The sequence below is a fragment of the Elgaria multicarinata genome, chromosome 3 (genome assembly GCF_023053635.1).
Source record: "Elgaria multicarinata webbii isolate HBS135686 ecotype San Diego chromosome 3, rElgMul1.1.pri, whole genome shotgun sequence".
NCBI classification, from domain to species: Eukaryota; Metazoa; Chordata; class Lepidosauria; order Squamata; family Anguidae; genus Elgaria; species Elgaria multicarinata.
This window is the reverse complement of record NC_086173.1, coordinates 53,435,411-53,462,328: the sequence shown is the minus strand read 5'-3', so window position 1 is coordinate 53,462,328 and position 26,918 is coordinate 53,435,411. Positions and strand designations below refer to the sequence as shown.

Below are 26,918 nucleotides of genomic sequence, written 5' to 3'. Positions count from 1 at the left end.
ATTTGCATGTTTCCACAATTACAGGGAATGACACCCTTTAATTTAATGAAGGAGGAAACACACTCTTGTACCTCTGCAACAGTCCACAGTCTTACTGATGATGGTCTTGGAAGATTTTCAGGCTATGTTGTTTGTAAACAAAAATGGATTCTTGAGCCAATTCAATACATAGTGTACAGTACATCTGACAGAGAACTGTCACATCTGATGGGCCTGTGATGTTTCAGGATTTTTAAAAATAACTAGTATGAGGTGGGGCAGATTGCAATCACTGCAAAGGCAAACAAATCAATATTTAACAATATTTACTTAAGAAAGTATGGTGAATTACAACATTAAGAAAACAACTTAACTATTAAGCAAATATGTTCAACTCTGATTTCAAGCCACAGTTCACTGTGAACAGCAGTTTTATTGTTGCTGGGTTAACAACAGTTGCTCATTCCAGTTCTCTAGTCCTTGGTTGTCTGTCCCGAGGTGGAGGTGCACTCTTCATTGAGCTGCAGACTGTTTCCCTCTTTTTCTCCACCATGCTGCTGGTTTCTCCAGCCTTTCTTCTCTTTTCCTCCTTTGTTCCCTTTCTGCTTCTTCTTCCTCTCCACCACCAACTGCTTTTCCTCCCTCCCTTTCCAACCAACTTCTACTTTCTTCCTTCCATCCCATGACCCTCCACCTTTACTAAATCCACATCCCAAGGCCCTTACAGACAGGCATTGCTCTGTAACAGAACCAGTATCTGAGGCAGTAAGCCTGTGTGCACCAGTTGCTGAGGAACATGGGTAGGAGGGTGGTACTGCACCATGTCCTGCTTTGTTGGTCCCTGGTCGACAGCTGGTTGGCCACTGTGTGAACGGAGTGGTGGACTAGATGGACCCTCGGTCTAATCCAGCGTAGCTCTTATGGTCTTCACCATACAATATGGCGAAGCTGGAACACAGTCTCTATGCAAGAAAGGCTAAGTCTTGTGTAAGCAACATAATGATACAAGCCAATAGTCAAATCAGTACTAGCCAATCCAGGCATGATGCAAGCCAGCCATCTTTCACATAGTGTTCATGCAGCCTGGGACTTGAACAAAAGTGGAGGACTGAAGCACTGACTTCTTTGTAGCTCTATCACAAATGCAAAGGAAGAACAAAGGACATTTCAACTGTTAATTTTTTATTTTTACTATAAAAAGAACAAGAATATTTAAAAGCCAAGTACTAGCCATTTCCATGATTTCAAACTAATAAACTTATCTGCTTCAAAATAAGCTCATTTGCAAAAAATCTGGGATTCCATAGTACATGTCAACTTCGGAAATTGAGATTTGTATTAACTCTTTGCATTTTGTATTGTTTAAATGGCTTTCTAAACATGGTGGTGACTTACATGCACCCTAATGTAATATGAGGAGCAATTCTAGAACATTAGGGGCAATTTGCATTCTTTGACTTTAAAGATAAAAAGCCCTGTGAAAAATAGTTCATCCCAATCCCAAAATGCACATCACAATTTCAAAAAACTGTTACAAAACGGCACAGTAGAAGGAAACATGGGAGATGAATTAGGTGTATCCAGAATAGCAAGAATTCTATTTCGTAAGTCCGTCCCAAAGTACAGCACTAAGTAGTACTTCCTTCCAGGTTCTTTTGTCTCTCCTGGAAATATTTTCTCTGTTCCTCTATAGCTTTCTCCAACAATTGAAGGTTTATTCCTTCCACGCATGTAAACACGCGGGCCTTTAGCACTATCTCCTCACCTGTAAATATAAAAATGAAATTAATCAGAGATGTGCTGACTTTTTAAAGGATCTCTTAAAGCTCTACCATAGTCAATAATGCAGCCTGGAATAGAGTAACACCCCAGTCCTAACGCTCAGAATTCTGGTGAATGCTTAAGAATGCAGGATGCCACTGCAACTTTATACCAGCACTTGAAGATGGGTGCTTGTTTAAAATCTGTCCTGATGAAAACTATAAATAGGCAGGTCACATTATTCTTTTGACCCAGATCTGAAAGATGTGTCAAGTGACACAACAGACACCTGGAGAATACCAGCCTAGTGGCGTGCCTGTTATACAATAGGGGTCCAAATATCTTGATTCAGTGGCAAACACCACTTCCTATCACTTGACATAAACATGTCATGACACTGCTAAGGAGCATGAATACAGAATACCATGTGTTAATAGCATCTGAGGGTTTTCCTGGTTTTCCACCAGCTTCCCCAGCCACACACAATATGTTACTGTGGCAAAATAAGAGCAGCGACCAGGAGGTGCCCAGAGAACCTCATTGTTAATGTCACTGTTATATCCCTATGTTAAAAATAAGACACAAATGTAGGAAACTATAATTTGTTCCTGAATTAGGGCTGCATGAGTCCAGTTTCCACAGCACACAAAGCAAATGTTCATCCTTAAACTTGGATGTGCAGCCTATAGAAAACGGCTCTGTGAACTACCTGTTGGACAACACAGTCACTCTCTGCTCTTTTTCTCTGCCTAGGATCTGCATCTATGCAAAGCAATAAATAGCATTCCTTTTATGCATTTGTTCCAGAGTTCAGGCAAGAAACGTAGCCAAGAATGTGCACGAAGTGGGAAGAGAAGAGAAAGGGCACATTCCTCACTGAACAATTTTTTTAAGTAACCACAGATGACCAGTGAAGTATAGAGAATTTGAGATCCAATGATCCTATTCAGATGACACACTAAGCCCTGGTAGTTAAGCATTTTGAACTAAACATTACGGCGTGGCGTGTGAACCATTCTTAACCATGGTGGTAACAGAACTACGGTTTAAACTCGCTCAAAAACCATTTACTGCAAAAGAGTTAGCAGCCTAACCATGGCTTAGCGTGTTGTCTGAACAGGCCTAATGTTGCGGTGTTTTGACTTTCTTGGGTAAAATTAGCAGGAAGCAGGCTGTACCCAACAAGTTGCATTGTAGTGTGGAGCTAGCTTGATTAGCATTTTATGCCTATGTGACAGTTCCAGAAGATGGTAAAGAATCACAAACAGGATTAGATACATAGCTAAAACATAAACTACTTTGATTTTCCTTCTAGCAAAAAGACTGTATCAAAAGATCAGACTCCCTATTCCCAAGGCTAGACTACTCCTTGTTCCCATGGAATAAGAACACAAGACGTTCTTACCCTCCTCATATTCAGCTTCCCCCAAGACAATATACTGAGATCCAAGTAGGGCTTGGAATGGTTCCACGAACTTGGTACAAACTCGGCAGCAGTACTGAACTGACGCATGCTGAGCTGTTAAGGTGGCTTGGGAGCAGACCAAATCATAGGAGTGCAGCCTGAAATAGAAAAAAAAAAGTCTCAAATATGTGCAATATTTTTTAGAATATTCTATCTGGTATTTCAGTCTTATGAGACCTGTGCCACATGCTCTAATGAGCATGTGTTTGGACCAGCTCAGAAGTAGGCCCCACTAACCTGCCAAATGTTCTCAGGGTCATCCCTTCTGAAACTGATGCTGAGTTTATTTCCCAAGGAAAGTGATATGTTCCAGCAGCCGGAAGCATTGTATACAACTGCTCTTGAGAGCAAATTCTAGAAAAGTTGAAGAAAACATTTAAAAGTCTATTTTCAGTCTTCAGAGATTTCAAAATATACCCATCCCAAGACCAGCTAATAGGATTCTTTTACTGTTTTCTCTACAAGAGTGGTAGTTCCGCCCCCCCCCCCCGCCCTCCCTCCACACAAATCAGCCCTGGCAGACCATTTTGTACTCACTGAGTTCATGATATTCACATCAATTTAAGTACTTTGTAGAATATTTTTTTCTGATTTGCCATATTTGTCCTCACAAAAGGTCTGTAAGGGTACAAACTAGCTTTTATTAGTACTTTACAGACCTGATGTGAATTTTGCCTTTTCACCCATCTTCATTTCAGAGCATCTCACTTATAAACAATCTATGACCAGACTAATCTGTGGAGTGCCAAGGGAAAAATGCAAAAATAACTAAATTGCAGCAATAGGTGCAGAGGAAGCCTATCTTTGAGGGCCACATGGGCACAGAAATGCAGGATATAAATATTTTCATAAAGGAAATAAAATATAAGTACCCTGCCTTACCTGAGGTATTGGAGCCCTCATAAATATTTTTGAACAATAACCCTGTAAGTGCAGGAATCCTCCAAATACAAGTCATCATACATTCCAAGATCTGATACGAGCTCATAAGTGCAAGTTACTATTTAAGACTGCATGTTCATCTATGTATTACCCAGCCACAAAGCCGTGGGCAGAATGCACAAAGTCCTAGCTCCATCGAAACAGCGAGACGTGTCATGGCACCTTAGACTAACCCATTTCTACCCTCTAGAACATAAGAAGAGCCCTGCTGGATCAGACCAAGGGTCCATCTAGTCCAGCACTCTGTTCACACAGTGGCCAACCCAGCCATCCGCCAGGGATGAACAAGCAGGACATGGTGCAACAACACCCTCCCGCCCATGTTCCCCAGCAACTGGTGCACACAGGCTTATTGCCTGGAATACTGGAGATTGCACACAACCATCAGGGCTAGTAGCCATTGATAGCCTTTGCCTCCAGGAATGGGATGTACTTGGAAGAACTTGCGTAAAAACGCTGGACGGGCTCTCACAACACTCTAGCCAATGCCGTGAGAGACTCACCCCACTGCAGACACCAATACGCTTCCTCCTTCTGTAAAGCACGCATGCCGGGAGTAGAGAGTAGCCCCTCCCTGCTATCACGTGGCCAGGAAGTGGCTTCCGATTGGGCAGTTGGGGGCGGGGACTCACCCTGCGTCACGTGGTGGTCGAGGGGGCGGGGCGGGGTTACCCCTCGCCCGTCCGGAAGCTTTTCGCGAGTCTTCCATCCGTTTCTCCTTATTCTCCCGGCCGGTTCCTTCTGTCGCCGTCGGAGCAGCCGTTCCCCGCACCGGCCATGGCCACCAACATGAACCCAGACTTGCGCAAGGAGCGGGAGGCGGCTTCTTTCAACACGGAGCTTCTCACCTATGTCTTGGACGGGGGTGTCGAGCGGACCCGGCGCCGCAAGGAGATCGGTGAGAGCTGGCTGGGTGGGAGCGGTGGCTAGAAGGTGGAGGGAGCTCCATGGGGACCTGACTCTCCGCCTTGCCCAGCTACACACTTGAGAGTAATATATTAGGAATTCAGAAATCTATTTTTAGGGTGATAACATTACAGTTTATTAGACCAATCGAAAGACCGCCAAAATGTGCAAGCCTTCGCGATCTCCAGATCTCTTCGTCAGGCAAGGTGTTACAAAAAAAAAAAAAAAAAAGCAGGTTCGGGGGCAGGATAAGAGAGTGGGGGATATGCCTGGTTGTTGTGATCAGGATGTCTGCATAGTCAGCATCTTAAAATGATAGGAGGAGGGGTTGTAGACATTCCAAATTGGGCTCTACTTAGGTGATGGGATGGTTTCAGTGCTCTCCCGCTCCCCGTTAAAGAACTCTTAGTCAGTTGATGGTATAATTTTAATCGATTAATACTGATTAAGTTTGTATATGAAAAATCGTTGTTCTGAAGGGGAGAAAATGCTTCCTTGCTGTATTCTTGGATGATGCTCAAGCGTCTTGTATTAAGCTGCAGTTTTAAAAGAGACATTCCCTCTTATAAAGTGCAGAGAAGGAGGCATGCCGTTTTGAAGATGGTGCCTGCCATACACAATTTTTGTAAATTCTTCCATTTAAAGTGTTTAAAATAATGACTGGGAGTATCTTTAATTACTAAAAGGGTTAATGTAGCCAATTAACTTAATGTTGCCACGCATTATTATTGTGTTTTGGATTACTTAGTAAGCTCTTGATAATGTGAGAACTCGACCATAGTTTTTCTGTCTTGCAGCTCATTTTCTTAACCATTGTGGTTTGTGAATAGGGAATCTGGAAGTTATTCTAGATTAACATAGTGCATTAAACAAGGGAACTTTTCTGTGAGAAGAGTGGGGGAACAGCCATAGCTCAGTGGTACAGCACCTGCTTGCATGCAGAAGGTTTCAGGTTCAATCCTCAGCATCTCCAGCTTGACCTAAGAAAGAATCTAGCTTGAAACCCTGGTAAGCCGCTGCCAGTGCATGTGAACAATATTGAGCTTGCTGGACCAATGGTCTTATGCAGTGTAAGATACCCCTGTATGTTCCTATGGGAAGGCTAGCAGCAGGTGGTGCCTGGAGTTATATAATAGTTGCAGTGTGTTGAATTATTGCCTCTCCTGCCATCTTGAGATAGATGACATAATTAAATCAATCATCCATTTATTCTGCTTTTTAATGCTGTACTTAACATTGCACATTCTGTACTTTGTTAATTAATCTGCAGTTACCATTGCACCCTGGCTCTTTCCTTACAGTCATTACAGTGGTTTAAACCCTTCACTGGGTAGTGGTTGCATGGAACATATCTTCTCTTTTGCCATTCCTCAATCATTCTTATTCTGAGGGTGACTGATTTGCATTAGCCGATTTTGAGCATGGTCCTGTGTCTGCGAAGGTCTAGTATCCATCAATATTACATACAAACGGTATGTAATATTACATACAAAAAGTATCCATCAATATTACATACAAACGGTTTTGTTCCCCATAGCAGTGAGAGCTGTTAAGGAGGTTTTGTATTCATCTATATCTCAACACATCTATTTGAGACATTTCTTTGTTACTTATATTTTTAAAGTATACACTGGGTACAAATCAGGAACTCTGGCTTCTTGGGGGAGAGACAAGCTTATGGTGACATCCACACTGGATCAATTTTTTGTTTCAGTTCTCCCCACTCTTTCCCAGTTAAATATGGGTTGTACAGCCAGTGAAGACCATTCTGTGATGCCACACTGGTGCATTGCCCTTCTGCCAAGCTTTAAATATTCTGAATACAAGGTGTCTGATGTATCCACTCTGACATGTAAATGATTTATGATCTTCTCCATGTTAGGTTGAGAAAAGATGGCCTGTTAATGGTAGGTCTGATGATTGAAAGCTAATCCAACATAATACATCCCTGAAATTTAAAAAGTAACACTTTCTGTGTGCATCACTCAAAGAAGTTTCTCACATCTCTTTCTTGAGATTGCAGCAACAGTTTATCCAAAATTAATCCATATTTTGTCTGTGTGTGTATGTTTGTAGACTTGTATCTACTGATTTTATGAGGAATCTGTTTGAACTGAACTCTGAACTTCTCTTCTGTCTCTCTCTACAGAAGCACTTGTTACAAATGACCCAAGCTTCAAGCATGAGGATGTAAATTTCCTCTCCCGTAGCCAGCGCTATGAAGAAGCTATCAGGAAGAGTGCTCTCATGGTGGTGAAACTCAGAGAATATGGAATTGCAGATCCTGATGAGATCTACTGGTTTAAAAGGTATCTGAATTCAATGCAGGGTACATAAATAGCAAATACTCCTGTATGATCATGGACAACAGTGCATAATTCTTTATTATGGGTCTTTAAGCTTTCTTTGACAGGTCAAAGACTGTGCAAAAACATTGGAGGTTTTCTCCTGATTAATAACGCTTCCCTGAGTAAAACCTCTTGGGAAGGATATACACTCCCAGTCATCATTTGTAGCTACAAATTAATTGTGACAAATATAACAGTGATGAAATGTCTTTTGGTGTCATAATGTTTCCTAATGCTAGAAAACTAGCTCTTGCTACATTTTAACCATGAAGAATGTCAAGCTACTGAAAGAAAGCAATGCTACTTTCTTAAAGTACACGTATGAATAACGCGTGCCAGCTAAATCTACAATCAAATTGGCTGTATAAACGGTGCTCTAAGATGCTTTCCGGATGCTTTCATTTTCTCCTCTAACACTACTCATTTTCCCTTTCCCCCACTTTCCTTCTTGCAGAAGATTTTGGTGTTGAAATAGTTTTGACATCCTAAGCATAACACTTGGGAAGAGTTAAGTATCGCATTAATCTAGATGGATGGGATTAACGAGGCTTAAAAATGATTTGCGATTTGGAAGATTGTCAGCCAGCTGTGAACTGACTCCTAAGCGTTAAGTGACTTTTGAACACTTGGGATAAAGTTGGTTTAATAATTGTTTGCTAGAGATGTTTGCTTACTCTTGAACATCACTGATTACGTAGTTCTTGAACCTTAGTCTGAAATATAATCCCCTCATTACACCAATTGATGTTGAATATGTTCTGACTTATGCCACCTTCCATATAATATTTAATACAGTAAAAGCTAAGCAGAAATGCATGCTAATTTTAAAATAATTGAAAAAAAATTGTGATAACAATTAACTAGGTGGGGGAAGTGAAAAGTTGCACTGTTGGGGGTGGGCAGCTTGTGGCTCTCCAGATTTTTTGGCCTTCAATTCCAATCAGCCCTAGCCAGCATAGCTAAGGTGAGGGGTTGTGGGGGTTGTAAGCCAAAATGTCTGGAGGGCCACAAGTTCTTCATCCCTTATTTAGCTCAATGCAAAATGTGTTTTTTCCTCCCCAGTTATGATGCAGATAGGGATGACAACTCTGGGTACTGCAGGCTATCCTCCTGTGGGAACTTCAAAAGAGCCATGTAACTCTGTAGTCATCTTAACAGGGTCTGAAATGGGTAGGGGACATGCTCCAACTAATCAGGAAGTGACCCATTCACAACACGAAACACTGTCAAGCATGGTGCCTCTGTGCCAAAGCAGGCAAGTGCCAATTTATGCAGAAACAGGAAAGTAAGGGTGCACCCACAATATATTTCGGGCCATGTATCATATAACCACACATACTACAGTCTCTCCTATTCTCAAGAAACCTACTCTTGATATGCTATCTCTGTCTAACTACCAACCTGTCTCTTTGTTGCCTTTTGTTTCAAAGATCCTGGAGCGTGTGGTCTACTCTCGTTGTCTTGATTTTCTTTCTAGTAACTCTGCTCTGGATCCTTTTCAATCTGGATTCCGTCCTTTGCATTCCACTGAAACAGCCCTTACTAAGATTACCAATGATCTTATTGCCAAGTCTAAAGGCCTTTATTCCGTTCTTATTCTCCTTGATCTAACTGCAGCCTTTGACACAGTTGATCACGATCTTCTTTTAGATTCCCTTCATGACCTCGGATTTTGTGGCTCTGTCTATAACTGGTTTGCCTCCTATCTAGCAGGTCGCTCTTTCAACGTGTTGGCTAATGGCAGCTCGTCTTCTTCTTTTCCCCTTTCAGTAGGGGTTCCGCAAGACTTGGTGCTTGGCCCGTTGTTGTTTTCTTTATACATGTTGCCCTTGGGTAATCTTATTCAATCTCATGGCCTCCAATATCATCTGTATGCCGATGATACACAATTATATCTTTCATCTCCGGATCTTTCTCCTGATGTTCACGATCGTATCTCGGCATGTCTTTCAGATATCTCAGCTTGGTTGCTTCATTGTCGTTTGAAACTTAATATGGCAAAGACTGAATTGCTTGTTTTTCCTCCTAAACCTTCTCCTCATCTCTCATTCTCTCTTACTGTCAATAATGTTACACTTACTCCAGTCAAGGAAGCTCGTAGTCTTGGCTTTATATTTGATTCCTCGCTCTCCTTTATTCCTCATATTGAGGCAGTAGCTAAATCCTGTCGTTTTTTCCTGCATAATATTGCCAGGATTCGACATTTTTGTCTGTCTCTTCTGCCAAGACTCTTGTTCATGCATTGGTTATTTCTCGGTTGGACTACTGCAACCTTCTTCTCACTGGCCTTCCTTCTTCTCACATCAGTCCGTTGGTTTCTGTTCACCACTCTGCTGCTAAGATCATCTTCTTGGCTCGCTGCTCTGACCATGTTACTCCACTGCTGGAATCTCTTCATTGGCTTCCAATTCACTTCAGAATCCAATATAAACTTCTCCTGTTGACCTACAAAGCTTTTCACTGTCTAGCTCCTTCCTATCTTTCCTCTCTCATCTCACACTATTGCCCCGCTCGTGCTCTTTGCTCCTCTGATGCCATGTTTCTCACCTGCCCAAGGGTCTCTACTTCCCTTGCTCGGCTTCGTCCATTTTCTTCTGCTGCCCCTTACGCCTGGAACGCTCTTCCAGAACATTTGAGAACTACAAGTTCAATCGCAGCTTTTAAAGCTCAGCTAAAAAGTTTTCTTTTTCCTAAAGCTTTTAAAACTTGATTTTGTTCTGACTTTTATACTGCCTGTTTGGTGCATTCTCTTCCCCTCCTTATTGTTTTATTATGATTTTATTAGAATGTAAGCCTATGCGGCAGGGTCTTGCTATTTATTGTTTTACTCTGTACAGCACCATGTACATTGATGGTGCTATATAAATAATAATAATAATACAGGATGGTGTTCTCTGTGAGATGGCTTACAATTTCATCCTGCCCAGTACCCTAAAAGTTCTACTCCATGTAGACTCTAAATGGACTTCAGGGCCATGTAGAAGGGCCAGGAGCTCTTCAGGGTGATAAGGAAAAGGGCTGTCTCTCAACGATTCTGATTCCAAGTTGTTTAGGGCTTTATAACCCAATAACAGAACCTGACCTAGTAGAAAACAGGTGGACAGTGCAGGTCTTACTTGCTGAGGTTACTAGCGCCTGTGCCCAAGCTAACCCTGTCCAGGAGATCATAACTGGTGTACCAGCTGAAGCTGGTAGAAGGTACTCTAAGACATTCTGACCGTTTGGGTCTCCAGCAAAAGAGATGGATTCTGGAATACCCGCAAGATCATGGACTTGTTCTCCCAGGGGGAGTGCAACCCCATCCAGAACAGACAATAAGCCTATTTCTCAGATGTGGAAACTCTGGCTTGTTTGTGGTTAAATCATGGTTTATTAGCATAGTTGGGTTCACACAACACAATAACCTAAGGTTCAACAACAGTCTATGCTCAACCCACACTTAGCCTGAGTGTGGGTTGCCATGCTGTGTGAACCCAGCTAGTGCTTTCAATGCCCAAATCGTGGAACCAGTCCATTTCTACCCACATTGGCTATTAATGCCATTGGAAATTATATTTGAATGCCTAAACAATGTGTGGGGAAGGATGCAACTCTGTGCCAGAAGATTATGACAGTAATTGCTGACAGGAAATCCACAAGATTAGCTGTAGAAGTAAAAGAAGGTTTTCTTCTTGATTGTTGTGCTAATAATAGACACCAATGACCCTGGTTTGTGTTTGAATATTTATATGTTTGAAAAGCTAATTCACAGAAAAGCGGGGGGGGGGATTTGACCCCACAGAAGTAGAGGTATTACAATGGAAAATGATTATTATTTTTCAGCCATTTTCCAACTGCTGTTGATGGGGGGAAATGTTTTGCTTAAAGCTGAACTTGCAACTGTTGTCCTTACACTACTGTGTTCTCTCTCTCAAAACAAATTCTTTTCCAGATGTTTTAAAGTTCAGCCTTATTTCTACTAGGCTAACTCCATGATGGATGAATTAGATACCATGTTGCAATGCCATCTGAGCTCCATTGTTTGATAAACCTAGTTACTGTTTCCAAATGAAACCAATCTTCCTTTCAAGAGCAGCGGTAGCAAATGGTGCGATCTGCCAAGTCCAAAGTATTAGATTGTGCCACTCTCCTGTGTACATGGCTCCTTATGTCTTGGATTGGCTTCAGCTCTGGTTTACTGAGCTGGGGAACAGTCACGAGTGCAACACTGCAGACTTGATTTGATTATAGCTAGGCCTTTGGGCTATCTTACAGCTGTTCAGGAGTGCCACCATTTCAGAAGTTACAGTTTACTAGACAGATCAACTCACTCTAAATTAAAAAGCAATAAAGACATTAAAAGGTCTTAAAATCTGGCATGACAGGAACTATATTGTCTGTGTAGTGACTTTGCCTCTGGCTCAGTTTCAGACTTTATTATCATGTTTGGTGTTAGTAAGACATTTCTACCTAGGTGGTGGCTCTATTTTTTGCCTTTGGCATGCCACACAGTTAATTTCATTGAGTTGTTAAGCATGCTTTATGAAACATATGGATGAAGCAATTCCAGGATGATTTGTTTTACCTTCTGTGCTTTAAGTAGATTCTATTTTCGGGTATATAATCTGCTCCATCAGCTGTGTCAAGTAGGGAGTTGTTGTTTTTTGATTAGAGGACTGTTCTTTCAGCCCAAGTATTTTGCATTGTTTCTGCAACTAGATTAGGCACAGGAGTTTGAGGGTAGCTATTAAATCATTAATACCAGTTCCTAATTAACTCAATTTTACAATGCTGCCTGATATAATACCTGTTTTAATTAATGTGGCATATAAAACCTGACCTTTATCATTCTAAATTTGGTGATGTTTTCTGAATGAGTAGTGTTGTTTTTTTAAGCTCTACTTTATGAGTTAGATAGCTATCTACAACATGGGGCGGCTCAGTTGAGCAACAGCTTATGCAATTGTGGCAGGATGGGTTGAAGTTCAGTAAATGGGGCAGAGATCATGTGGGTGGAGTGCAATTTCTTTTCACCAATTTGATGACTGGATGAGCGAGCAAGTGGGATAAAGTGTAGGGCTGATAGTCATGCTGGGACTTTGCTATTTGATCTATTCTGTGACCCTTGGGGCTGCTTTCTCTCTCTTTGTTTGAGCTCCTATTCTAAAGGTATCATGGGACTTCACTGAATCTTGCATATTCAATGCTGTAATAAAAATGGGATGGAAAATGGCTCAGAAATCCAAAACCATGATTGTGCCTAGCCTCAAAATCAATCAGAACCTAGTGGATTTCATCTTTTTTTAATTAAAAAGTGACAGTAAAGTTTGAACACTATGGGTGGCCCAACTAGTTATGGTTGGGAACACCATTTTGGGCATTTTTTCCATGGGGCAAAAAGTCAGTTTTGGGGGCATAGCTAAGTGCCCTCTTGTTTGATCTGCCCCAAATTTTGTATGATGATAGCTATGGTAATTTTGCAATACCTGACAGAACACCTTTCCCAACATGAACCTACCCAACCACTACGTTCAACATCTAAGGTCCTCTTCCAGGTGCCTACTCCAAGGGAAGCTTGGAGGGTGGCGACAAGAGAGAGGGCCTTCTCTGTGGCGCCCCCCCCCCCCAACTGTGGAACAATCTCCCTGATGAGCAGCTCCAGGTTGGAGTGGATGGGTTCGGAGAGCAGTTGGAGGAGCTTGTACCTAAGTCTTCATAGTGAGCACTCGGGGCTGGGGCAAGGGGGTCAGAAGCCAGTCACATCCACCCCCAGAAAACCTAATGAACTCTCACCCATATCCTAGTCTGGAGCACCCGTCCCATGCCCCTAAGACCCTACTGCATATATTACCCCCTTGAGGCCCCACCCCAGACAACACCTCATCACAGACATCACCTCCACCCCAGAAATTACCCCTCCCCAAGGCCCCACTGTGCAGATCCAAGCATGAGTTTCTAATCCAGAGACCTAGGTATGCACACACCCACAAACTCCCCCTCCAGCTGCCTCCCCCAGCCTGGAGCCCCCAACCAAGCTGCATGAGCCCCCAGACACCCTTTCCTAGCACAGACCTCCCCCCAGCATATCCAGGCATGAGCTCCTCCCCAAACCACTGTCCCTAGCCTGGAGCCCCCATCTCCAGACATGAGCCCTTACCCGCAGCCTGAACTAGGCCTTGGAGATTTAATCTATTGTGATTTGTGGTATTCTTCTGAGCAAACCACTGTGTAGGGGGGAGGGCTGGTGTAATCTCCATGCTCTAAATGTGTGTGGGGGGGTGGGAGGGAATTCTCTTATAGTGCCAGTGTTGATAAACACCAGAGTCCCCACACCCCTTTGGGCTCTTGCATCCATGCTGCAATACTTGTGGGTAGGCAGGAGTGAAACAGGAGGGGGCATCAAGGACATGTCTTAAAAACTTTCCTAACAAAACACTGTGGTAAAACCTACAGTGGTTCGTAAGGTATGGTTGAAGTGAACACACAAAAGCTGAGAAATCTTCCCCCCTCCCTGCCCCGACCATAATGCCAGCCCCCTTTCAAACCACAATACGCCTTGGGCAAAGGGGACAACACTTGTGTGGCTGGGCAGGAGCCCAGGGCAGGAGCCCATTGGGATGCACATATGACTGTTGAACCACAGGGCTCTAGGACCTATCAGACAACAGCCCCAGTGCTCCGACCTGTGAGATATTATGCATGCCAAGTGAGAGTTGCTCCCTCATGCCTGAGGGAAAGCCAGCAGTACAGGAGTTAACAGTTTGGCACACCCCACTTCACATTTGTTCCTACCCAGTGCCACTGTCAGTAGTGAAGAGGATAACAGCTCGAGTGCTGGTTGGCAGAGAGGAAGTTGGGATTCCATACCAGATAGAGAGAGGAAAGCCAGTTACCAGCACAACACACAAATTAACAGTTTGACCACCCATTGCACTGCAGCAGCATGGCAAGAGCAAACAACCCCCCACGCCATAGCCTGCCCCCCATTTCTGCCTGCCTATATGAATGCAGGAGTTAATTTTGGGCAGCTCCAGTTACTAGCTACAAATGATATCAGCTGGTTATTGATGTTAATAGGCTAAAGATATATTTTTAGTGGCGTCTAATTAGCTGTGGATGCATTTTCAGCTACAATGCATCAATCAGTTGTTGAAGCCTCTTGGCTACTACAGTGAGTACTGCCCTTGCAATACTATATGCTGCTAGCTGCTTCTGCTGATGGCACAAGATTGGAACACAAGGGAAAGTAGGGGGAGGGACGAGAAGTACAGGGTATAGGGGCTGTTAACCCCTGCAGTGGTGGTGCAGCTCAATGGGGGGAAGGGGAGAGAAACAAACTGTTAAACCTTGTACTGCTGGTTGCGCACTTTCTCTCTATATCCCTTCACTGCTACAGGACCATAGCCAGCTTGATTGTCAAGTACAGAGAAGGCTGCAGATACAAACACCCCAGAGGTGCTTAATCAGCATGAAATGAGGGGGCAATTCTGACTTGGCATGTGTAATATCTCACAGGTCCACATACTCAGGGTTACATATGCAGGGAAACTAGCTTACTTTATTTTTCAGAGGTAGACAAAATGAACGGAGTATAGGTCCATACCTATTAACTGTGAAAATTATATGAAGGTACTTATATACGGCTCAATATAATTTCTAATCTGGTTACATATATACATGCAACCTGTTTACATATATAAATATTGCAAAACACTACTAAAAACAATTTCAGCTATGATAACAATTGAATGCAATGCAGGGAACAGTAAGATGAAGCTGCAATGAATTACAAACCAGCGAGAGCCAACCTTCTTATTGCATGGTAAACTTTGAAGACATTTCTGAGTGGGGGCATGGGGATGTGAGAGAGATTTAATGTCATTTCCTAATTACCTGTTTATTGAGCCACTTTCCTAAAACTTAATGGACAAATTGATAGAAGAGAGATTTGTTGACTCTTAGCCATGAGAGCTAAGTAGAACCTCCATGTTCAGTGGTAGTATACCTCAGTGCTAGTTGATGACAAGCAACAGGGTAGAACTATTCCCAATAAGCAGGCATGAAGGCTTCCTGGAGCCATTTGATCAGCCACTGTTGGAAACGGTATGTTGGATTCAATCAAGGGTGCGAAACCTTTTTCATTCCAAGGGCCAGATTCTAATCTAGTAAAAGTCCTGGAGTCTGCATTCTATCTGTGGGTGAGGCTGATTTTAAGCCTACTCAGAAATAAGGGCAAGCCAGGCTGAATTGCTCTGCAGCCTCCTCTCCAGCCCCTACCCCCTCTCTGCCTTGCAGTGGGAAAAAAAGTTCTCATCTATGATCAACTGCTGATTGATGATATGTGTTTTTACTTGATGGGAAAGGAGATCTCGGGAAGAAGCTGGTGAGCTGGAGGAGGAACTCTTGGGGCCAGAGATTCCTCACGATCTGCTCAAGCTCACTGCCCCATCCACCCACTGGTGTGTTCTGTAGGGATCTTTTTGTTAGAAAAATCCTGTCATCTTGTTAATGAGTACAAACACGGATTTGTATATATTAGTATGTTAACAGTGTGAACAACTGGTCTGGCAAGTTTAATTCCCAGAGGTAATAATTAAATGAATGACTAACGAGAAGCCTCTTACTATAGCGCAGCAACATTATGTACCATAACCGAATTACTATTCTGGCAAAGGTAATTCTGTGTAAGGTTCATGAAGCTAGGTCAGCTGTTGGGCCCACTGCTTCAAGCCATAACCTAATTCTGGAAGTTGGTGAATAGCTTCTCTCTAAGCTGATGCTTGCACCTTCGTAGTCTAACTTTATAAGAGAAATGGTTGAGCTACACCTCTTGAGGCTTATTTGTACAGCAGCCCAGATTGTGCAAGAAATGTTGGCGATGGTCGGACAACACAATAGTCAACCGTGTGGTAATAGTCAACTCTATGGATGACTATTTAGGAGGTACCCCCCACATGACATGGTAGTAGTCAACCATGGAGTTGACTATTAACACATGGTTGAGAATTGTGCTGTCCTACCCAACCCCAACCCCCTCTCCACACTGAATGGCAGCACTTGTTCCTATGAGAATCCCCTTTCGTGTTGGTTCCTCCCCACTGTCAGTACTCTTCCACGCCGTCAAAATGCTTAACCACCATTGGTTAGCGTGTCGTCTGAATACAGTCAATATTAAGTTCATATCCTTTAAAAGGTTATGTCAGTTCACCTTGCCACCTCCATTTTCCTTTGCTCATAGGGAGTTGATTCTCGAGGCCCTTGTGAAGGAAGGAGGGCCCCATTCCCAGCTTGGTGGAAAATAATATGTATGGAATCTATGCCACATTATTCAGCAGTTTGATCATGCATTTCCTGTATACTGGTATATCTAAGGTCTTGAGATTAAGAAAAAGCAAAATAATGTAAGTCAGGAGTGCAGAACTGTTCCGGGGTGGAGCTAGATTGTGTTGCACCTCGTAGTGGCCTCACCCCTTGATGTCAACTGCTTTTTCTTTTGCAGGCTGTGGGAGCTGGGACTCACCTGTGCAGGAGGACAGGTTTCTGCTGGCCCCTGTGGGTGGTAAATTCCCAATGCCAATGCCTCTCATCCCTGGAGGTGGCAGTGGGGATGCCTGGCAATGGGGTTTGCACACAGGGGAAAGAGCGCCTGCTTGTCCTTGCAAGTGGTTGTGTCTCAACCCACATCGCAAGGGTAGGGTTCCACTGCTGGGATGCCCTCTGATGGGATTTCCTCCAGTGGACCGGGCTTGAACCTAAGCCTCAACCCCTGGAAGAACCGCAAGAGGTGTTGCATACTGGATTGATTAGGGTACCCCAAGGTCTGGGGGGTTTGCACCCATGATGTAAGTAATGGATTCCTGTGTATGCCAACAGAAAAATGGACAAATGCCTGTTGAAGTGCAATAAAATATGGCTGGCCTGATCCATCATCTCTTTCTTCCATAGCATATGCCCGGGCAATAGAACTCTGCCTTTTGGTTTGCACTACAGCATGTTTACACCCACCATAGAGAACCAATGCACTGTTACCCAGAAAAAGAAATGGCTGCCTCTAGCCTCTACATTCCAGATAATCGGGACCTACGCTCAGACAGAAATGGGGCACGGTTAGTTCTTTTCAGAGACTTGTGGGTGACGGGTGTCGTATAACTCCAGACTGGCCATGATTTGTAAGATGAAAATGAAAATGGTTAAAATGTGAGCCAAAATTCAATTTGTCACCATGTTTGAATGTCCTGGCTATATGTAATGGTATACACACAGTTGCACTGTTCATGCATTCAGAGGCACCTCCTGGCTGTTTGCTGGTTTTACATCCTTGCTCTTGGATATTGTATATAAGAGGCTAAGTTGCACAGAATTGCTCCCAAGATTGCTGACTACCAGCATGGACAATTTGTTCAGTCAATCTATGTAGGATTTTTTTTCTCTTTCCTTTTTAGGAGATGCCCAAGAACATTGCAGTGGTTTAGTGAGTTGGTTAGTGAACAAAAAAGTGAATTTCACAGAGTTCCTATATGCTGGTAGTAGATCTGTGTAATTTGGCTCAACCAGCAGCTTCATAGTTAATGAGACAGCCCTTTCACACAGGCTTGCAGTCTACTGCTTTCACCTTAAAGCTGTTTTGGCCAGCTGTAAGGTTGTTCTTCTCTCTCGGTACCCATGCGAAGCAATGATAGTTCCTACCCATGATAGCTACAAGTTACAGGAAGCCAGATTCCAGCTGGACATCAGGAAAAACTTCCTGACTGTTAGAGCAGTACAACAATGGAACCAGTTACCCAGGGAGGTTGTGGGCTCTCCCACACTAGAGGCATTCAAGGGGCAGCTGTACAGCCATCTGTCAGGAATGCTTTAAGGTGGATTCCTGCATTGAGCAGCAGATTGGACTCAATGGCCTTAAAGGCCCCTTCCAACTCTACTATTCTATGATTTTATATGAATTTGTTTAATATTGTACAAAAGTGTCTACACTTGAAGTGTGGTGCAAGTTTGTGTTCTACCATAAGTACATCAAACAAGCTGCTGCTGTGCATGCTGTCTGCCTGATTGTTGTACTTGGAGCAGAAAACTGTGGTCATATTGCATGTAGATCCCTATGTGGTTTCTGTGTAAAGCATTGTATCACATGAAGCACCCCTACACTGGGTAATGTGATCTAATATTATTTGACAGACAAATTGGTTGGTTACTAATATAAAGTTCTGCAAGTCGTTCATCTTGTTTTGAAATACCCTTTGCTGGTATCTTGTACCGTCAGTCTGTCCTTTCCATTTAATTCTGCTTCTGTTAGAGTTAGGAAATTTAATTACATTCAAGTGTATTTGTCCTAAGCCAGTCTGTCAAGACTTAACATTCCAGATGTTTTTATGTCTTCTGCTGCACCCCCAAGCTACAAATCTGATCTTTGAGAGGGAGTGGAACCAGATACAGAACAGGCAATGAGCCTATCTCCCAGACTCAGGAACCACTCACCCACAGGGCTTCTGTCTTGCCAGGATTCGGTTTCAGTTATTGGCTCTCATGCAGCCCATTATTAAGTCTAGGCACCAGTCCAGGACCTGTACAGCCTCACCTGATTCGGTTGTCACAGAGAGAGAGAGATGCATGTCATCAGCATATTGATGGCATTTAGCACCAAATCCCCTAATGACCACTCCCAGCAGCTTCATATAGATGTTAAATAACACTGGGGACAAGGTAGTACCCTGCTGCATCCCACAGCTCAATTGCCAAGTTGCAGAGGAACGGTCACCCAATGCTACTCTCTGAAAACAACCCCATAGGTAGGACTGGAACAACTGTAGCACAGTGCCTCCGATGCCCATCCCAGAGTTGATCCAGGAGGATGCCATGGCCGAAGGTATCAAAAGCTGATGAGAGATCAAGAAGAATTAACAGGGTTGCACTCCCCTGTCTCTCTTTCAATGAGAGAGGCCACCAAAGCTGATTCCATCCTGTAACCAGATCAAAACCCAGTATCCTCCAAGAGTGCCTGCAGTTGCTCTGCCACAACCCTCTCAAGTACCTTCCCTAAAAAGGGGGTATTTACGACTGGGTGGTAGTTGTCTAGTACCATCGGGTCCAGGGTGCACTTCTTCAGGAGTGGTCACTGCTGCCTTAAGGACAGCGAGGACCACCTCTTCCCAAAGGGAAGCAGTTATTACCCCCCTGGATCCACCCAGTCACATCCCCTTGGCTTGCTTTTATTAGCCAAGAGAGCCAGGAATCAAGAGAGCAAGTGGTCAGTTGCATTGCTGCAAGCACCTTGTCTACATCATCAGGCAACAACAACTGGAACTGATCCCACTAAATTGGGCAGATGGTGGCATCGGACACATCATCTGGAGCTGCACTAACAACAGCATCAAGCTCACTATGGAGACAAGCAATTTCGTCTTCAAAATGCGGTTCAAAATGGTCACAGTGGGTCCTCGACGGGGCCAGGGCCCCATTTGCTGGGGAGGGTGTTAACAGCCCCTGGGCCACCTGGAAGAGCTCCACTGGATGGCTACTCAAGGACACAATGGAGGCAGAAAAGTAAGACTTCTTTGCTGCCCTCACTACCACACAATAGGCACAATTATGCGCTCTAGAGCGTGCTTGGACATCTTCGCTTCAAATCTTATGCCATTTGCCCTCTAGATGACATCGAGCCTGTTTCATTGACCACAGCTCCCTAGAATACCATGGAACAGAGCGAGCTCTTCAGGGCTGGAGAGAGCACTCAGGTGCAATAAAGTCAAGTTGTTGTTGTTGTTTATTTGTTCAGTCGCTTCCGACTCTGCATCTCACTGTTCCACTTAGGCATGAATCTGTTATGGGAACATCCTGAACTTCTCAAAACCCAAGATTGTTGGCTTACTTTGAAGCATTTGAATACTGTACTGTACTTTACAGAAGACATGGATGTGCTTAGATGAGAAGGAAAAGCCTTTTCTTTTTTAAAAAAAAATCACTGTCTACAATCAAACTTGGAGAATGGTGTGTCGAGTGACTTCTTAGGTTACATGATGAATCCACTATCAAATTTGGAAGTCTTGGCTTCTGCAAACATAAATATCTCGCAGTTGTGACGGTATACTTCACATCACCATTTGAATGTAAAGGCAGCTCCTCACAAGCAAAGTAGCTGAATGGAACATACTATGACTAAGCGAATTGTTGTTATTCTGTGTCTGCCTTTTCCCTTCAGACCTTGTCTATGGCACTTTTTGGGGGTGGGGGCATGCTGTCTGTTGCTAACTTCTTTCTCTGTCAATGTGTGATATTGATCGTATTCTGCCAACTAACCAGTGTATTCATGATAAGTGAATCATGCTGATACTTTCATAATTGCTATGAATGATGGAGCATTAGTGTAGGCTCACATTTTCAGTCGCATGTATATGTGTGTGCGCTAGGACCCCTGCTGTTGGATGGTGGTTAACTTGCTCAGGCTGCATTGTTCTGCAATAGAGGCTTCACTTAAAATAATAAGCTTGACAGGGGTTGGGTTGTCAATGAACTGATTTGGAGGTGAAAAAAATCCCTCTAGAAATAATATTTAAGCATTCTTCAGTGGTGGATGTGAAGTAAGTCTTTGAGTACTTTGGATGTTTGCTCATTTAACATCTTAAAGAAAAAACATTTTTGCCCTGGCTGAAGGCTTGCTAGGTCCCAAAGGGGATGGAGTTCTTCACTTAAGGCCTGTGTTCCTGCCACAAATAGCAGTTCGAGACCTCCTGCCATCTTATTTCTGCAGTCTGCGTTCCATTTTCCCCTCCTGTTTGCTGCCATGGGAAGCTGGAACTCCACTTGTGGATCTGGAATGGAGAATGGACCGTGGCAACACTGTTCTTTAAAAATTGGAACCTGCGCTGTTTCACCTATAACTCAAGACACTGAGCATTGTTATCTAAAAATTGACTTCTGTATTTCCTTAAATGATCAGAAATGTCCATCAGCAATGGCTGGAGGAGCTTCTTCTCTGTCTTTTTAATTCCGTTCTGCTCAGTTGCAAAGGCATGTGTACATAACTTGCTGTCTGTTGGTGATGTATATGCCGTTTTTTATAGTATCCCTATAGCTGAGGAAGGGATTAGAGAATATTTTAATATACATAAAGTCTTAACATCCCTCACCTCACTGATGCGTAAAGGTACCTTGGTTTGGAAATACCTCATTGTTTTGGTTTTAATGCTTGTGCCATACAGTAGGATTACATCCTTAGTAATGATTCCAGTTTCACTGATATGAGGAGATTCTATAACCAGCTTCAAACACCCCAAAGCCATTTGCAGTAAAGAATAGTCTGAACTAATAACAGCCTCCACCCCTGGTGTTTGGTTGTGAAGCTTGCCACCACTACTGCAGCAGCTGTCTGTCACTGCTGCTTCCAACTATTGTGTCTTTAGTGAGTGGGGACTTTCATCACAAGTTTAGGAATACTGGACACCTGGGGGCGGTGGGGCAGGGATGACTGTTTATAAGAGATTGATAGTCTTTGTCCTTCAGTGTGAGGTATACTGTCTGCTAAGTATAGCAGGTACAATGGTTTCTCTCAAGCCCATCTCACCAGCTGCCATTACCAAGAGGGAGAGGCATCACAGTGGAACAGTTGCCCTCTAGCAGTGAACCTCCTCCTTCGCCACCCTCCTAAAAAAACATTTTCTGTCAGTAGAGTGCTATGAGCTACTCCATAGCTGAAAAACGGAACATAAAGATAAGCAAATAGCACTTTGACTGTTCAAAGCGCTTCAGAGCCATCATTTCATCCCTGTACAGTAACCCTGTAAACCTCATTGTTATTATCAACATAGCAGTCTGAAAGGTCCTGTCTTCCTTAAGGCCACTTTGTGTGTTCATCATGACTGAAGTAAGATGATCAAGGATGGCTTGGCTCCTGCTGCTAGTCACCACACCAGCTCATGTAGCAGATGAAGTGAGCACTGCACACAAGGCTGTGTTGGAAGGCAGGGTGGTGTGAGGGCACCATATGTGTATAGTGCTGCCAATGGGCTCAAAACAGTATGCGATTTCATTACGGGTATTGGGTCATTGTAAGAAAGCATGTTCTATTGGTTTTGGGTGATGTTTGCTGGTGATGGTTCACCTATTTATAAATGTTGGCTTTTGTCACAAAGCTATGGATCTGCTTACTAGCCTTGATTGCTGTCTCAGAGCACCATTCTTTTCTTGCCCCTGGAGGGTAATTTTAAAGCAATTATAAAAATGTTAAACAAAACAGAGAAAAGGAAACAAATAAAACATGGGTCTGGTTTGTATTAAAGCAAACCTATTTTGGATTGTTTTTTGTCTAAATTTTTCCTGGAATCTGAATCAGATCAGAATGGGTGTCTTTAATTCCAAATGTGTTCCCAAGCCATTTTATTTCTCGGACAGAAGTTATTTATATTCAGTTTTTACCCATTTTGAATTTACTTCCAAGAGGCAGGAGGACTCAGTAGAATTTCTGGTTAATGCCGTAATACCTTTGCCTCTTATAAGCCCACAAAATCCAGAGAGGGTTGCTCTGTCGTTCTAGTCCTCCTTTTGTAATAGGAGTGGGAATACCCTCTTTAGCAGTTGGATCTGGCACAGGGTTCCATAACTGGCGTCGATGTAGGGCCTGGGGAAAAATGGTGCTTTGCTAAAAGTGTCCTTGCCAAATTCTTATACAAAATTATTTTTGTCTCTCCCCTCCAATCTGCACCTCTAATCACACCTGCTTCAATCCTGTGGCATCCCTTCACGTTCCCTTCCCTCGGCGTTTCTCCACAGCTCTGCTCACCATGGACGACCTGAGCCTCTGGACCTCCACCTGGGCATGTTCCTGCCCACACTCCTAACCCAGGCAACCCAAGAACAGCAGGATCGCTTCTTCATGCCTGCCTGGAACTTGGAGATCATTGGCACATATGCACAGACAGAGATGGGCCATGGTACAGTACTTTCAAGTCTTGTTTGCAAGAGTAGTATATCTGGGTAGGAGATGTTGCAAAAGGCTTGGGGTGTTTTTCATTACTGTCTAAGGTCCTTCAGGGTGTCTGATTCACCACTGTAGGGTTATGAAAAGGAGACACACATGTGGGCACAGAGGCAGAGACTTTAGATGGCATGAAGGCCGCTTGTTTGTCTTTATTCAAATGGCATTGAAAGTGCGCACATTTCCATGTTTCTGGCATGAGCTAACTTTGTTTGACATTCATCAATCAGTTTTCATGTTACACATTAGAATTATACCCAGGAGCTTGCAAAAACACACACCAATCAACTCAAAGAATAACGACAACCAAATATTTTTGAGCAAGAAAAGATCTGCTGAAGACAAACTGAAGCCAGAGATTTACAGACCATAGCAAATATAATACGAAGACATAACAGAAGGATGTCAGTCAAGTTCTATACTCCTACAGATGATACATTTTGTCTGCCTAACCAAACTGGAAGCTTCTCTCTGGTTTCTGTATATCATACATGAACCCTCTGAGTTGTAAACATTTGTATTGAATGTGGTACGTTGCGAAGTGGTACATTGCGAAGTATCACTTAGGCTTCTAATTGTAAGATTCTGTTGTGTCATTGTATCTGGGTGCATTTGAGGTGCATTCCTGTTGCACTCAGTGGGAGGTTGCTATTAGTCAGAATGGTTTTTATTATGTAGGGTGTGATGATTTCGAGCACATGGCTGTTCAAAATCCCATTTGACTCTTCAGATGACTTTTGCCCTACTTGGCATGTTCATCTTGAAGATGGGAGAGCAGAGCATCATTGAGATACAAAGCCAGCCTCCCTTTCCTTCAGATCCAGCCCAAGGAATTGCCTACACTCAGAATGTCCTTCACCTGCCTGGCCTCTTTTGCACACTGTAGCCCTCATCAATAGTGGAATGTCTTCCCCCCCCCCTTGTCATATCCCTTAGTAAGGTAATCTTACTTCTGGTTAGGAAATCTGGAATTCTTTCCTTGGTAGAGTAGTCTGACTTTTGGGAATGAACCTCATCTTGACAGCTGGCAAGGCCCAAAACTGTGATATCATGAAGGATTGCTTCTGCTTTCTCCAGTCTTGACCTATCTCAATGGCAGAAGGCAAGTTTCTTCTGTAGTTCCAGTAAAACCTTCAGGATAAGTAAATCTCACCATGTCCCATAGTGGAGAAATTGACCAGAGCCTTTTTCCATCTTGATGATCTTAGATCAGGTAGGTGGGCAGCGGTGTATATGTTTCTAGGCTCTGCTTTTGAGCAGTAGCAGTTGGCTTTTCACCTCTGTCTGAGGGTCAACATTTTCACATGGGAGAAGACTGTTCCCTCTCTCCCTCCCTTTTGGCAAGTGTGGTAGCAGCTAGGAGGCATGTTTTCTTCCACTCCCATCCCCAACTCAATGGCAGGTCATCACCTCAAGCCACAGCTATGGCTGCAATATTGCAGCTAGTACAGGCCTGGTAGAGACAAGCAATGACATTGCTGCAGAGGAGACCCCTGAGGCTAAAAGGACAGGAGGTCTAGAAAAACATGCTTCAGAAAATTAAATTTTGTAGGCAACCAGAACATTAATTTTTCAGTCTAATTAAGTTGCACGACATGGTAAATAGCATGCTTAATTCCAATTGCACTTTTTCTTTGCTTGTAAATTTTTTGACAGGGTAAATAATGAAGGATAGAAGTAATGCAACCTCATGGATAGCTCACATGTTAGCACGTAGCTATGCTAATAATCCGTGGAGCATTGATGGCCCAAAAAGTGGCAGTGGGGATTCACTCACTCAGTTTACAAAGGCTTTTTTGCTTGCTTAGCGGGAGACCATGACTTCTAGCCAAAGTCATCCAGGCAAGTGTCTGTTTGCAAGCCTAAACTAAACAGATAGTTGATAAGCTATGACAGATATCCTGGGGCAAGTGCGCTAAGGGTAGGGCCAATAAGGTTCTGTTTATACGCTTTCTTGTCACCATGGTTCGGGAGTGGAAACATTCATTGTCTAAAAAAATCTCCCAGGCAGACAACTCTTTCGATTTTATAGAAAAGGGAAACTGAGGATGAGTGTGACCTGTGCCAAAGGCAGAACTGAATCCAGGCCTAAGTCTAGCACTGGCCACAGAGATATTTGTTCAGTCCACAGTGCATGCATAGTTAAAGCTTACCGCTGCAGCCATGGACTTATACACCTTCCCTTTTAAAATGCTAAAACCTGAAGTAGCAGACCAATGCTTATGCTCTAAACAAATGATTTTGTAATTTTCCATGTATTTGGCCAAAGATGAATCTCTCAACCCTGCTTCACAATTGCTTCACATTCTAAAAAAACCCCAACACACCACCTAAATATATATTAAACAGATTCTTTCAGAACCCAAGCTGTCACCACCACTGCTACTTTCTCTAAACTTACAAGACCGGTCTACCTGTGTGCAGTGCAAGGCAATTGAAGTAATCATAATCCTAATAATCAGGGCTGCGTTAAACCTGCAGTGAAATCTCAGTTGTCATTTTGACAGAAGCACCTTTGCGCTAATTAGACGAGACAACCCCTTCCAGGAGGCCAGAGGTCGCCATTTGCTTGAGTTGTGGAGGACAAATTGTCAGGTTTTATTACTCAGTTTGAAAATCCTGCATGTCCAACTACCGCTAAGAAGATGATGATGTCTGTGGGATAAAAAGCAAAAAAGTTCTCGGTGATGAAAAACACAGAGGGAGCAGTTGTTGAATATTCCAGCCTGGCTGTGGAGACTTTCATGCAACGCAATATCTGGATTTGGCCAAATAGGCTCACCACAAGAGGCCTGGGGGATGAGGGGTGGGAGGGAAAAGCACAGTGATTATGGGTCTTTTTAATTCATCTTGTCTTGGATGATTGTGCCATCCACATTTTAGTGGCAAATAGGTAAAGGAATGAAGTTGTGGCGGATGAATGCCTTTTGGGTGTAAAACCTGTAAGTTGTCAGGATGGAGGTGCCCAGAAGTAGAACAATCTGACTGTGAAATTATATTATTGCTGCGATGCAGTATTTTACACATGTAACTGCCTTTATGCGTAAAATATTTTGTTTCCCATTATGTAAATATACACTTGCAACAAGTTCTTTATACCTTTTATGTTACCTGTCTCTGCATTGCCACTGGAGTTCACTGAAAAATACTCCGTTTTGTGTGTCTTTGATGTAACCCATGACTGTTGAAATAAGATATGCTACCTGCCTGCAGGAACTCATCTCCGAGGATTAGAAACGACAGCCACCTATGATCCTGCAACCCAGGAATTCATCCTTAACAGTCCGACTGTGACTTCTATTAAGTGGTGGCCAGGTGGATGTAAGTAAATTATTTAAACTTGAAATCTAAAGAAGGAATTGTTTTTCAAGCCTTTTTTTTTTTAAAGAAAGTGAAATTAATTAACTTAGAACACACACACCTTGGACTATATATTTCAGTGGGTTTTAAAAAATCATATTTTTTAAGGCCAGGTTGTAGAGCCAACAAAATGAATTTAATGTTATCCTTATTAGTCTAATTGTTGTAAACCGCCCAGAGAGCTTCGGCTGTGGGGCGGTATATAAATGTA

At 43.1% G+C, this 26,918-nt stretch overlaps 2 protein-coding genes across 5 annotated transcripts in view; one reads left to right on the top strand and one right to left on the bottom strand.

Moving 5' to 3' along the window:
* Positions 1 to 1,140: 1,140 nt before the first annotated feature.
* TEN1 (TEN1 subunit of CST complex) lies at positions 1,141 to 4,710 on the bottom strand. Of its 3 annotated transcripts, none has more exons than XM_063123229.1 (4): positions 4,651 to 4,710; positions 3,443 to 3,559; positions 3,146 to 3,303; positions 1,141 to 1,744 (listed from the first exon to the last, which is right to left on the bottom strand). In XM_063123229.1, exons 2-4 carry the CDS (start codon positions 3,529 to 3,531, stop codon positions 1,608 to 1,610), a joined length of 384 nt encoding a protein of 127 aa, XP_062979299.1. In that variant the 5' UTR covers positions 3,532 to 3,559; positions 4,651 to 4,710; the 3' UTR covers positions 1,141 to 1,607. The 3 variants fall into 3 exon arrangements, with proteins under 3 accessions (XP_062979299.1, XP_062979300.1, XP_062979298.1); XM_063123230.1 differs by lacking the exon at positions 4,651 to 4,710 and adding an exon at positions 4,088 to 4,286; XM_063123228.1 differs by lacking the exon at positions 4,651 to 4,710 and adding an exon at positions 3,743 to 3,918.
* A 103-nt stretch (positions 4,711 to 4,813) lies between these two features.
* The window catches only part of ACOX1 (acyl-CoA oxidase 1), a 36,668-nt gene continuing 14,563 nt past the window's right edge, over positions 4,814 to 26,918 (top strand). Inside the window, exons 1-4 of one of the 2 annotated variants that reach the window (XM_063120326.1) lie at positions 4,814 to 5,045; positions 7,203 to 7,362; positions 17,326 to 17,486; positions 26,561 to 26,668. In XM_063120326.1, coding sequence (XP_062976396.1) covers positions 4,925 to 5,045; positions 7,203 to 7,362; positions 17,326 to 17,486; positions 26,561 to 26,668 — 550 coding nt within the window. In that variant the 5' untranslated portion in view covers positions 4,814 to 4,924. Of the gene's footprint in view, positions 5,046 to 7,202; positions 7,363 to 17,325; positions 17,487 to 23,142; positions 23,304 to 26,560; positions 26,669 to 26,918 lie in introns of both variants that reach the window. The other variant, XM_063120325.1, reaches the window with a different exon arrangement.

Bases quoted from the DNA above. Each gene is read 5' to 3' on its own strand.
- TEN1 (XM_063123229.1), bottom strand. From the start codon at position 3,531: ATGCTTCCGGCTGCTGGAACATATCACTTTCCTTGGGAAATAAACTCA. The intron at 3,304-3,442 runs GTTAGTGGGGCC...TTTCTATTTCAG, and splicing joins ACCCTGAGAACATTTGGCAG to GCTGCACTCCTATGATTTGG. The intron at 1,745-3,145 runs GTAAGAACGTCT...TTATATTTACAG, and splicing joins GGAAGCTGAATATGAGGAGG to GTGAGGAGATAGTGCTAAAG.